A 14,074-nucleotide genomic window follows, 5' to 3' on the forward strand; every position below is an offset into this window, starting at 1 on the left:
CTCTAGAAACAAATATCAAATATGGCCACTCTTCTCAATTGAAAAAGTTGCAAGCAACCAAGCATCCTCTAAGACCTTCCATATGAAATTTGCCACAGGCCAACTAGACCTTAATTCAAAGTCATGTTTTTTGAGAGACCTGGAATGGTCACACTAGTGACTACATTATTCTCAAAAGATTCTTGGCAATAGATGCCACAATTGAGGGATTGTTAATCCTAGAGATTTAATAACATTTACTTCAAAGAATCAGGGTCTTACTGTAGAAGAATTTTAGAAACTGATTCAATCCCCTAGGCTATGGAAGGAATGGAAAACAGTTGAAGATTGGAAATCACATCCATCTTTCTCTCCCTGGTCTAGGACACTGGACTCTACGTTCCTACTCTGGAATGTACAAGGATTGATATTTTCTTTAATAAAAGAATTATGCCAACCTTTATGCTCCATTGTTTATTCATTTAAGCATTCTGTGAGATAATATTTTACAGGAGGCAGGGGTTGGTTGGTAAGGCCCCTAACCCAGCTTGTTTCCCTCCTTTGTGCTTTTTGGGTAGCATATGTTATATAACTGCTTTCTGTGTTTGATATTTTATTTCTTAATGTGCTAGTTTGTATCTTTATTTTAAAGTTATTACACGTCAATAGCAATAGGGATTGCATACTTTGACATTCTGATTTAATTAAATCTTAAATTTTTTAAACCGTAGTAGTTTTCCCTATGTGCATTGTAATGAACCAGCAATCTGATTTTCTATCTTTTGAATGCATTTCTTTGGTTTTAAGTCATGGATCAAAATTTGTAATGTTTTATTGATAGCACAAAGCGTGATAGATCTACCAACTATATTTGTGCACTCAATGATTTTCATTCCTGCAATGTTATCTCTCAATCAATTCTCAATTACGTAGGGATAAATGGTGTTTTAATATATATGTATTGTATTATGTTAAATATTGGTGATATGTATCAATCCTACAGGAATTTGAGTCTAAATTCACATCCTGGAGAGAATATATATATATATATATATATATATATATATATATATATATATATATATATATATATATATATATATATATATATATATATATATATATATATATATATATATATATATATATATATATATATATATATATATATATATATATATATATATTGAAACATCGATCTACAGTTCAATTTCGCAAGTTGAATGTATAGAGCATGTATTGGATGTTGTGGGAACCTATGTTCAAGGTTATTTGAAGAGAAAAGGAGCTTTGGACATCAATTTGAAGAGGCGCGTCATTTTAGGACATGCTTGATTGATGGTTCGTTAAAAGTTTCTATATATACATCCACCAAGGAAGTCGTAATAAAATTGTATTCCAAGTTGTCTTGTTTGTTTTAAGACTCGAACTTGAAATGAATTTGTCTGCAAATCTTTTTGGAGAATATGATAGCAAACCCTATGATATAAGCCAAATTGAACTTGCATACCAAACCATTTCAAAAGGATTTTAATCTTATCTATAAACAAGATTTGAGAATATTTTATTGTGACAATGGCGTTTTCTTTGAATGCAGTAATTTCCATAAATCATATTACTTCCATATTTCATTATACAAGCTTCTATAATCAAGTTTGAGATCCAAATATACATTTCACAAAATATTGAGTTTGTACATCACCCTAGAATACTAATGACGAAATATTGAGTGTCATATTTGAGTAGAGACATTTTTATTCACGAATATGATTTATGGGTTAGACAACTACAATATTTACATTGGTATTCTTCCTCAGCAGATTTAAACTCTAGAAACAAATATGGGTTAGAGATGAACTCTAGAAACAAATATGGGATATGAAATATGGCCACTCTTCTCAATTGAAAAAGTTGCAAGCAACCAAGCATCCTCTAAGATCTTCCATATGAAATTTGCCACAGGCCAACTAGACCTTAATTCAGAGTCATGTTTTTTGAGAGACCTGGAATGGTCACACTAGTGACTACATTATTCTCAAAAGATTCTTGGCAATAGATGCCATAATTGAGGGATTGTTAATCCTACAGATTTAATAACGTTTACTTCAAAGCATCAGGGTCTTACTGTAGAAGAATTTTAGAAACTGATTCAATCCCCTAGGCTATGGAAGGAATGGAAAACAGTTGAAGATTGGCAATTACATCCATCTTTCTCTCCCTGGCCTATTTTTAGCTCATGAGCTTCAAAAATGAAAAATATCCAATGCTCAGGATGAAGACAAACTCTGGTGAGGTTCTCAAACCAAAGGGATGTTTACTCTGAAGCTAAGTCACAGGACACGTCCCCTAGGGCCCCGTGTCCCGTATTTTTCGTATTGGACACGAAAACGGCCCTAATACGTGTCCAATACGATTTACAACGTGTCATAAAAACTTGAATACATATTCGACGTTTTCCTTCGTGTCCTACATTTCGAATACGCGTATTTTGTAGGTAGAATACGTTGCCCTAACGTATTTCGACGGTTTGAATACGTACCGCGAAAAAAACATAGTTTAAAGCCTACGCGTTGGTCTATTCTGGGTTATTTTCGTCCAATTGTCATCTGGAGCTGCGAGCAGGGTGTTTGTCTTTGAAGTTAGCATTATAGCTGAGGTCTGGATCTATTTGAAGTCTGGAGCTGCGAGCAGAGTGTGCTAGTGTGCAGCGTTCAGGCATTGTTGGGCCAAAGACCCTCCGCTCTGATTTCAGGCCTGAGGTACTCCACAGGTATGCACAATAGTTTAAACATCACTTGGGTAACTTCTCTTTACATCTGAGTGGACGACATCAAGATTCTCTTGATGGTATATGGAGACTGCGCGCGTTCTGCTCTGCCTGCGGAGCTTAACCTAGGATCGTAGCCGCTGACGAGACCAGCAGCTTCAATGAGCGGGCCTGGGGGTGGGGAGGCCGCTCCCACCCCGCCATTAACTTCTGATGAAGCTTTCTATAATCTGTTAAAGCAGCAAGGGAAGAAACGACAGTTTTTAGAAGTGCCGAAGTTCATAAAAAAACTGGAAGAAATACCTGAGATTGCACTTCCAGAGGAACAATCAATCAAAATCGCTCTTGCTCTGGCTGACAGAGGCCTAGTAGGGCAGTTTATGGGCTGATGGCCGTCCACAAAAAATACGGACGAATGGATTCAGCGAAACTGGAGACCTCAGCTAAAAAATAACGTGATCTGCTACGTTGTGGGACGAGGCTACTTCATCTTTGAATTCACAACCAAAGAAGATCGGGATCTGGTGTTCCAAAACGGGCCGTATTTTATGGGAAATCAAGGACTGTATCTTAATAAATGGAGCCCTGATTTTGACCCTTCTGTTGATGTCCCTAAGGAAGCGCCGGTCTGGGTCCGTCTTCCTAATCTCCCGATACATTGCTGGAGCTATCAATCCCTGCAGAAGATTGGAAATGGATTGGGTCGTTTCATTGACAAAGCCGATCACAAGGGCCAATATACCTGCGCCAGAATTTGCGTGGAAGTTGACCTGGAAGTCGGCCTACCAGAAGAGGTCAAACTCAAAGTTGGAGATTGGCAGCATTATCAGAAGCTAGATTACGAGCAGCTGCCTTTTAAATGCCGAAAATGTCATGAGCATGGACACTTTCAGCGAAATTGTCCAAAAGCAGCAACAGGGATCACGGCTGAAGAAGAAGGATGGAAAGAAATTAAAAAGGGAAAGGCTGTTCCAAAGGCCCCAGAGCAGAATGCTTCAACATCCCAGGGGAAGCCACAACCTAATCCAAAGGCCAATGCTGCTTCCAAATATGGAACCCCCACCGGAGAAAAGGTGGATGTCATAGAAACACAAGAGGAACCTGGAAATAAGTCGAAGCAAGGGAAAGAAACTGAAGCCGAATCATCGGTTCCACCAGTTGATGATGGTCATAGGGGTAAAGAAGGCAACGAAGAGCACATCAGTCTCGCCTCCGAATCAGAGGAAGATTCTGAAGAGAGAGACTCCGAATCTAATAACTCGCAAGTCACTCCTATCAAAATGACTAGGGGTCAGAAATCCAAGAAGAAGCAGAGAGAGGAAAAAACCTATCTAGATGTCCTCCAAGGCTCTCAAAAAACCCTCAAAGGAATGATGAATACCAGATCTGGTCGCAAGAGCAACAGGGCTCCAACAGGAGCCTCAATCCCTCAAGGCAGTAAATAATGAAATACGTCTCCTGGAATTGTAGAGGATTAGGTAGCAGGTCGAAAGAGGAAGCCTTAAAAGACATAGTGAGAACATATTCACCTGAAATCCTCCTCATCCAGGAGACGAAGCTGGAGGAACTTCTTCTCCTCCAATCTAGCAAAGTTTTTTGGAAAAAAGGTCAAGGTCGAGCGGTTAGTGCAAGAGGCGCTTCTGGGGGAATAGCCACCTTTTGGAACAGCGCCATTTATGATCTTATTCAAGAAAGAAGCAGCTCCCACTGGCTGTATACGCAGTTTCTCCACAAAGATTCTGGTCAACAAGTAAGTATGTTTAATCTCTATGCTCCTGTTTTGCCAAGCGAGAAAAAAATTTGTTGGAACTCGCTACAATCCTTTCTTTCAGAGCAAAATCCAGGAAATATTATCATTGCAGGGGATCTGAATGTCACCCTTGCACTTGATGAGAAAAAGGGCGGCTCCATTGTCCGGGATCCCGCCAGAGAATGGGTTGAAGATATTATGTTGGGCTGGGACCTGGAGGATATTAAGCCTTCTTCAGGCAAATTCACCTGGTCCAACAAAAGATTAGGACCCAACCATATTGCTGCCCGTCTGGATAGATTCCTAGTCCACTCTTCTTTCCTGACATGCTGTCTTATGGCCTCTTCTAAAATCCTTCCAAACCTCACTTCTGACCATAAGCCCATTCTTCTCGAGCTCTCTTTGGATGGTAACCTAGGCCCCATCCCTTTTCGATTCAACCCTTTGTGGATTCAGCAAGATGGATTTCAAGAGGTGGTTTCTGAAGCTTGGAACAGGCCCGTCCATGGTTCTCCATTCTTTGTTTGGGAAGAGAAAATCAGGGGATTAAAAAGAAGTCTCAAGGAGTGGGCAAAACGGTTGGAAACTCCTACAGCAAAAAAAAAAGATTCTCTCAACAATCTTGCTGCTCACCAAATAGCTATGGAGCAGAGCCCTGTCACACAAAATCATCTCCAAAAAGAAGTCGAGCTGCAAAAAGAGGTACATAGATCTAGCAGGGAGGAGGAAGAATTCTGGAGACAGAAGTCTAGGAATTTATGGTTAAAGGCCGGAGATAAAAACACTGGTTTCTTTCACAAACAAGCCGAAGCTAGAAAGCATTTCAAATTAGTTTCTGAGATTCATTATCAAAACACGGTGATTAAGGACTTCGATGGCATTAAGAAAGCTGCTTATTCCTACTTCAAAGACCTTTATTCGGCTCCTGAAGAAATCCCTATTGATCCTCAGGCCTACCCAATGGATTTAATTCCCAAGAGCGTTAAGGAATCGGACAATGCTATGTTGATCGCCCCGATCAGCTTGGATGAGATCAAGGACGTTCTGAATTTAATGGAGCCTGATAAAGCCCCAGGTCCTGATGGGTTCACTGTTAGGTTTCTTTTGACTTGCTGGTCGACAATCAAAAAATACTTATTGAGAATGGTCAGAAAGTCCCAAAATTGTACTAAGCTGGGTAGTGGCATCAATTCAGCCTTTTTAGCCTTGATCCCTAAAGAGAAAGGCGCTTTCGACTTCAGCAGATTTAGGCCCATATCCTTGTGCAATTCAAGCTACAAGCTGGTCTCCAAAATAATCGCCAACAGACTAAAGAATATTTTGCCAGCCATCATCCCTGAAAATCAAGGCGGATTCATAAAAGGAAGAAAGATTTTGGACAACATTGTGCGGGTGCAAGAAGCGATCCACTCCAGCTGCCAAAGAAATGAGAAAGGTATGGTTATTAAGCTCGATCTGGCTAATGCATTCGATAGGGTGAGACACGATTTTTTGTTCAATGTGATGAAGAATCTTGGTTTTTCATCAATCTTCATAAACTGGGTGAATGCCTGTATTGCCTCGCCATGGATTGCGCCTTTGGTCAATGGTCGCTCAACTGATTTTTTCCAAGCCTCCAGGGGCCTTAGACAGGGATGTCCCTTGTCCCCACTCCTTTATGCTATTCAAGCCTCGGTCCTCAGTTTCCAGCTTGATCATAATCAGAAGATTCAAATCCTGCCTGGTCTCAGAATGACTCACAAGGTGAAGGACATTAACCATGCACAGTTCGCCGACGACACTTTGTTGCTTGGAGGTGCCAGCAGAATCTCTGCCAGATCCTTCAAGAAGGAGCTGGACATTTACAAGGTACTCTCAGGCAGCAAAATCAACTACAGGAAATGCTCAATCTATGGCTGGAACTGCTCGAACAAGGAGCTGTCTGATATTGCAAGGCTATTAGAAATGGATGGAAATCGAAGCTGGGAGTCCTTTAAATATCTCGAGATCCCAATTTTCAAATCCAAGCCTAAAGTTGCTCACTGGATGCCGATGCTAGATAAGTTAAAGAACAGAATCCAATCTTGGGGTGCTTCTTGGCTGAATAATGCAGGGAAAATCATTCTTATGAATTTGGTTCTTATAAGTATGCCTCTATATCAATACTCTGCTCTCCTGGCCCCTAAAACCTTTCTCAACAAAATGGACAGTCTGTTGAGAAGATTCCTGTGGGAAGGTGGAAACAACAATGACAGAAGGCTCCATTTAGTGAACTGGGAGACTCTTAAGAAACCTCTTCTGGAAGGCGGCCTCCATCTTCGGAACTTGGATGTTCAAAATCTTGCTTTGGGATCCAAAATCTTGTGGAATTTAGTCTCCGGAAAATCCAGTTGGAGCAAAAGAGTCATTTGGAAGAAATACTTCCAAGGGCATCGTTTGAGATGCCTGGACAAGCCTCCAAGATCCTTAAAAGGTTCTCGAATCTTCAATCTTTGCAACTCTGCTAGGGAGCATTTCAGCCATCATCTTTACTGGATCCCTGGGAATGGGAGAAAGATCAAAATTTGGGAAGATTCGATCCTCGGTGATCAACCTTTGAATCAAGTGGACGGTCTAGATAATATCAAAGCTTGGTTGCAGTCCTCCAACTTGCATACCTTGTGGGATATCTCTATTTGGAAGAATGATCCAGACAGACTTTGGGACTGCTGGAATCTGGGGGAGGTTCCCCTTATGTTGCAGGGGGAAGCTTCACTACTGCTAGATCTGCTCCAAGGCAAATCTCCTTCAAAGGCCACCTCTAAAGACAAAAGAGGCTGGGGCTCCCGTTCAGGTTCTTACACTATTGCTGAAGGTTATAAAAGTATGATGGCTATCCCTTATGCTACTCCTGACCCAACTCAATGGAAGTTTATATGGGATTTTCCCTCTCTCCCCAAAATTGACTTTTTCTGTTGGACTGTTGCGCACAATAGCATCCTCACCAGAGATAATCTGAGAAGAAGAGGGATGGAAGGGCCTTCCAGATGCCCCCTTTGCTTGTCTGCTGAAGAAAATGTCAATCATCTGTTGTTGCTTTGTCCTTTTGCACAGGTAGTCTGGAGGGGAGTCCTGAGGTTACCTGCAAATTTTGATTTCCCAAACAGCATTTCTTCTCTTCTCCGAAACTGGGCCAGCCTATCTCCCTTTTCCCTGAAAAAAAAACACCTTTTCAAGACAAGTTGGATGTGGATCCCTAAGTTTATCTGCTGGAAGCTGTAGTTAGAGAGAAATAATAGAATTTTTAGAGGAGAAAGCTGCAATTCAGCAAGGGTTATTTCCAAAATCAAAGCTCTTCTAGGCGAGGCTTTGGAAGCCAATACTACTTCAAGAAATGAAATGATATTGGCCACTGAAGAGGAGCAATGGATTCAAGACCTGATCCCGAATCTGAAGGAAAGGTCCATTCCTCCTGCTCTGGCCCATGCCAACTGGGAGATTAGGCTGGAGGAACTGGAATTCATCAAGTGGAGATCAGTCCTAAACGATCACTGTTTATTCTTCGATGGGGCTTCTAAAGGAAACCCTGGGCTTGCTGGCAGTGGTGGGGTTCTTCTGAGTCCTGGAGGTTCAACGGAAATACGATTCCATTGGGGTCTGGGCATAGAAACCAACAACAGAGCGGAGGCTCTCGCTCTTTGGCAGGGGCTGAATCTGGCGATCAAGCGAAACATCCTTTCTCTCTGTGTATTTGGAGATTCCAGAATCATAATCCAAGCAATGATCTCTCATAAGACTCCCTACCAGGTTCACTTAGCCACTGTTATCAAAAAAATCCAGCTCTTATTGCCTAAGTTCAGGAAAATTTCGTTCTATCACATATTACGAAAGCTCAACTCTCAAGCCGACATGGAAGCCAATCTCGGCTCCCTCTGTAATCAAAGATCTCTGGTGGTCAACTCAGTGGAATCCTCCTGTTTCATTCCCTAATGTTTCTGTTGATCGGATTTCTGTTCCTAGCTGAGCCAAGGGTTAATCCTCTCATCCTTTCTCCTCTGGTCTCCGGGACCCCTCCTCAGGGTATTATTATTTGATTAATCTTATGACTTCTGGTCTTTACCAAATTCAACCAGTCCTCTGTCAATGGACTCTGTCTTCTGTCCGAGCCTCCGGTTCAAAGTATCTACAAACGATCCTCAAGATGCCCATCAGATCCATATAAGAATATGCTCTGTTCTCACCTCAGATTTCCGTTCTTACCTGTCTCAAAAGTCTCACCTCCGAAAGGCGGCATTTCGAACTGTATATCTGAGGGCTGCCATTTTGGATGCAAGTTCTTCAACCCACAAGCATTCCCTCCAAAGTATTTGTGGATTCATCATCAACAGCGGGCCGTATTGTTTGATTGCCCAGGGAATGACCAAGGATCACTGGTCTCGGCTGCCCGACACTCTTCTCTGCGGTATACCTTCAGCGGGTCACTCTACCAGGCGAATGAACAAATATCCGACCCTGAACTGATCAGAATCTGGTTTTTTCTTAAATTGTAATGAACTGAGCTTATTATCCTTTATTGTAACGTTCTCGCTCGGTGCTATGTCATCTGTCCTTGCTGAAAGCATGCCAAAGCAGCCAACATTGAAATTCCTTCCTCTATCAGAGCTGCATTGTAAGAGCCTGGGGCAGCCAGTTTGCCTCCATAAATAAAAAACATAACCGTTATCGTCAAAAAAAAAAAAAAAAAACTTCTCTTTACATCTGCGCTAATGGAACACTCCACCAGTGCCGTAATCCTTATCCTGTCTGTTGTCAAGGCTGAGTTTCTGCAGGGGTTAATGATGTCCATTACTAGAGAAACCTCACATTTGTGAAGACCCCCGAATCCTCCAGAAAATGATGACAAAACCAGCATTAAACAAACCCCAAGATCGTTGTTATTACCTGGTGATGCACGCTTCAGAAATTCAGATGGCAGTTATGGATCAGGATTTGTAGATCAAATAGTGTGTATTCCTTCAATCAAGGATTCAAGCCTTGCTGTGACAAGGAGTCCACAGATTCACAATGTCTCTGACTCATTTTAATTTACAATAAGGACTGCTTCAGAAGTCTGTCGTAATTAAGGGCTAATCCATACCATAATTCTGAGCCTCAATGTTTCAAACTTTCAACCACTGTCTCACCTAAGTGACATCAATAGGACCGCAGGCATATAAATGTAAGCTATTAAGAAATCTAAACTTTTCTATTGAAGCAAATTTCCAGAATAATATCAAGCCAAGTGAATAACTCTAATATTGATTTTCATGACTTGCTTCAGAATTTTCTCACAGTTGTAATGGCTTTGTCCTGGTCCCAGGATGATTCAAAGATCTGAAATGGATCCATGCCTCAAATTAGGTTCATAACTAAGGCTGAAAATATATCCCTTGGTCCTTCAAATAATCCAGTATGAGAATAGCTAATGAATGCCCTTCAATTTACTTCAGGATTATGCTTCAAACTTAATAATACGAATAGTAAGTTCAGGATTTGAAGACGGAAGAGTTGAAGGATCTTGAATTGTTCAAAACTTGTACCCTCTTACCTTATCATGCTCTTCTTTGACTACTAGGACTGAATACGCTATTTCTTAGACCATTTGGAGCTCTGTGTGGAACATTCATAGACACTCTCAAGCACATTGGTGGCATCATGGCATGAAATTATGAACATCAAATTTCTCTAAAATCTGTGACCCCAGGTTAAATGTGCCCTTGATTTTATAGAGATATAATGTCTTAAAATCAAGACAAGACCAGCAATCAAGGGTAAGGGATAATAAGTTTTCCAATGATGGAACCATCATCCATTAGTGGAACCCTTTCATCAGGCTGCAAGAGGAGAAAATCAATGATAAAAATATCATTTAGATGTCTGCATGAGGGTACTGTTAGAAATGCCAAGTTGCCACTGCCAGCATTCATTGCTAAAAGCTTCCTTTGCCCCTGCTTTGCACTGCAGCTTTAGTAATGGCCCCCTTCTCTATTGAAGCCTCCAAAGCATATTAGACATGTGGCAAAAAAGTTGATAGCTGAAACTTTCAGCTTTCCACAGAATATGAAAAACCACCTTTTATATATATATGCAGGCTGCAGCTATGCTTATTGACGTTGTGTGAAATGAAGTCAGTGTTGTGGAGTTCACTGTGTAATATGTATATTTCCTTTGTTACCATGGGTACTGTCCCCTGTGGCTACAGTTTTTCGTATAACTGTTTGGGCAAATACTTTTTCTGTTTGGGTTACTTGTCTAAAAATCTCGGAACATGCTTGTGTTGAACTAGAACTTGAAGAACTCAGACAGTGACATACCTTTGCAGCCTCGGATTTCAGAACTATACCACAGTTCGAATTGTAGCCCTATACTTAGGATCGGACCTGTGGAGATAAGCCTAAACAGCTCGGACTTACCTGTGTGGAGGGCTGAAAACTATTAGCATTTAAAGGGATCAGACAGCAAGACACAAAACAGAGCCTTTTCCTAACTTTTAACAATTTGTCATTAATCACATCAAAGACACCCCAACAATTTGTAACAAACTGAATATTGAATTAAAATTGAAAAATTCTTAATTTGATTAGATAAGCTGCAACCTGCAATTTAATATGGATAAAAAACTATATTTCGGTATATATATATATATATATATATATATATATATATATATATATATAATATATATATAAACGTGTTCCCGGTGTCCTGTTTCCGGGTCGCTACGTTTCGTATTGAATACTCGTATTTACATGTCCTCCGTGTCTCGTGTCATGTGACTTAGCTCTCAAGAAATCCTACTCTCTTATAGTTGGTCATCAATACATCCACTAGGATCCCATTTGGAAGAAAATCTAGATGAATGGTGTTTTCCCATGGTCCTCAATTCCTTTGGCTAGTTGGATGACGTAAGATCCTCACATGGGATCAAATCAGGAAAAATGGATTTTAGGGCCCCTGACTTTGTACTTTATGTTGGAATTATGAATATTCTATGGAGCATATATTGAATGTATGTCCTTCCATTGAACATATTTGGATGCATAGTTGACTGCCTTTTGGATCCTTGTACTGTAACTTCAACAGTTTTTTATTCTTGTACTCCCTCATAGATCCAGCCTATTCAATAGTCCAGTTCAAAATAGAGAGTGGATTATTTCCCGTAGTTTTGTCATGTCAATGCTTTGGAAAGAAAGGAAAAACCAAATATTTAAGCAAAAGAAAGAAAGGACAAAGTCATGGTCTACATCAAAGTGCAACATGGGGGTTACATTACTCCTACTCAAACTCACAATGAAATGCTGAGGTGCCAAGTGTATTACCATGAAAGTCTACAGCTCCCTTACTTTCAGTGTCTGTGAAAATAGGATTAGTTTAATGAACTGTATTTCTGTGACCTCAAAAGTGTTTTCAGGATTTAAATTATCAGCAAGGAAAGCGTGATCTTCACCATACTTTTCATATGGCTGATTTTCTTCCCCTACCTTTGCATGTTGTTATTTGGTTGCTTGAAACTGTTCATGTGTTGTAGGTGTAGAATTTCTTTGCTAACAAAATTCAGAGTTGATTTGCCTCCCAAACAAATTATTGTTTGTGTGTGGATTTTTTGATTTGTTGATCTTATATGTCTTGCCATAATATTACAAGTGTCCACAATGAATGAAACTCTGTGATTTCTTGTTGGGGTTGCACATTCTCTAAGCATGCTCCTATTTGGATCGCAGGAAAATCAAGGTTATGGTCTTGAATACCAACATGATTGGACCAAGAACCAGTAATGTATGTCTAACAATAGACCTTAGGCAACACAAAGGACACACCTCCAGTCATATGATGGTCTGATAATTGATGTCAAAGAATTTTTAAACTCCAGTATCAGTGGTAGTTGCTTTAGTTTCTTAAATAGTTTCTTCTCCTGTGATTGGGTGCATAGTTATACTTATCTATTGATCTGTTTTTGTCAAAATTTGGGTTCAAAAACTATCTTGAATTCATGTCTGGAGGGATATAAAGATAGTGGTCACTGCAAAAGGTAAGTTATTAATGGTAGGTGTTGCCCATATTTCAGAAATTTTGATGTAAATCCTGAGAGAAGCTTTGTATCCTAAATTGAGTGGGGCTTTAGGATTGAGAGACTTGGGGATCCTAAACAAAGCATTGGGAGAGAAATTATGTTGGGATTGACTTTGGGTTAGAGATGAACTCTAGAAACAAATATGGGATATGAAATATGGCCACTCTTCTCAATTGAAAAAGTTGCAAGCAACCAAGCATCCTCTAAGATCTTCCATATGAATTTGCCACAGGCCAACTAGACCTTAATTCAAAGTCATGTTTTTTGAGAGACCTGGAATGGTCACACTAGTGACTACATTATTCTCAAAAGATTCTTGGCAATAGATGCCACAATTGAGGGATTGTTAATCCTAGAGATTTAATAACATTTACTTCAAAGCATCAGGGTCTTACTGTAGAAGAATTTTAGAAACTGATTCAATCCCCTAGGCTATGGAAGGAATGGAAAACAGTTGAAGATTGGGAATCACATCCATCTTTCTCTCCCTGGCCTATTTTTAGCTCATGAGCTTCAAAAATGAAAAAAATACAATGCTCAGGATGAAGACAAACTCTGGTGAGGTTCTCCAACCAAAGGGATGTTTACTCTCAAGAAATCCTACTCTCTTATAGTTGGTCATCAATACATCCACTAGGATCCCATTTGGAAGAAAATCTACATGAATGGTGTTTTCCCATGGTCCTCAATTCCTTTGGCTAGTTGGATGACGTAAGATCCTCACATGGGATCAAATCAGGAAAAATGGATTTTAGGGCCCCTGACTTTGTACTTTATGTTGGAATTATGAATATTCTATGGAGCATATATTGAATGTATGTTCTTCCATTGAACATATTTGGATGCATAGCTGACTGCCTTTTGGATCCTTGTACTGTAACTTCAACAGTTTTTTTTTGACCGCCCCAAGAATGCCTATCTGCCCTCTTAGACAGAGCAATATCTGCGTGATAGAGATGAGATCTGTAATTTTCCCATTTGACATTGAGCTCCATCAGAAGAGCCAAATTTTCAGCATGTGGTCAACTGGAAGAGGAGGAAATGACAGATTGTTGGCAGCCAATATCAGCAATAGTGAACAGCTCATGCCTGTGTAGAAACTGGATGATTGGGGGAGGAAGAATGTGATTCCCAGCCAATCCAATGATTACTAAAATGGCTTACAACTTCCTGTAGGACGTCTTTCTGAGTAGTTAGTATTATATTGTCCATATTTCTAACATACCAGATTGTGTCGGAATTTTTTCTTTTGGAAGCTATCTTATGAAAGTACTTAGTATTATTATCTCCCCTAGAAACCCGCGTCATTTTTATTTTTTGTCTCCATTCCTCTGCCTGATAATTTAGAGAGCTCCAATATTGTATTTTTGCTTTGTTCAGATACGAAATTAGGACTTGTAGGGTCCATCAATTCTGAAATCTCTTTATCTATAATAGAAAACTCCCGAGAGAGTGTCTTCTTGCACTTGATGATGCATGTCTTAACCTTTGACTTTAGCCTGTGCAGTTT

The 14,074-nt window shown here is 40.1% G+C and overlaps 1 protein-coding gene across 1 annotated transcript; it reads left to right on the plus strand.

Moving 5' to 3' along the window:
* Nucleotides 1-4,190: 4,190 nt before the first annotated feature.
* LOC149167605 (uncharacterized) lies at nucleotides 4,191-9,004 on the plus strand. The gene is made up of 4 exons (XM_089430537.1): nucleotides 4,191-5,593; nucleotides 6,227-7,568; nucleotides 7,737-8,201; nucleotides 8,588-9,004. The coding sequence occupies exons 1-4, from the start codon at nucleotides 4,191-4,193 to the stop codon at nucleotides 9,002-9,004; spliced, it is 3,627 nt and encodes a 1,208-aa protein (XP_089286663.1).
* The last annotated feature ends 5,070 nt before the right edge of the window (nucleotides 9,005-14,074 follow it).

Source organism: Pinus tabuliformis, chromosome 5_1 (assembly GCF_031772625.1).
Source record: "Pinus tabuliformis cultivar Carrire ecotype Pingquan chromosome 5_1, CPIR1, whole genome shotgun sequence".
Classification (NCBI taxonomy): domain Eukaryota; kingdom Viridiplantae; phylum Streptophyta; class Pinopsida; order Pinales; family Pinaceae; genus Pinus; species Pinus tabuliformis.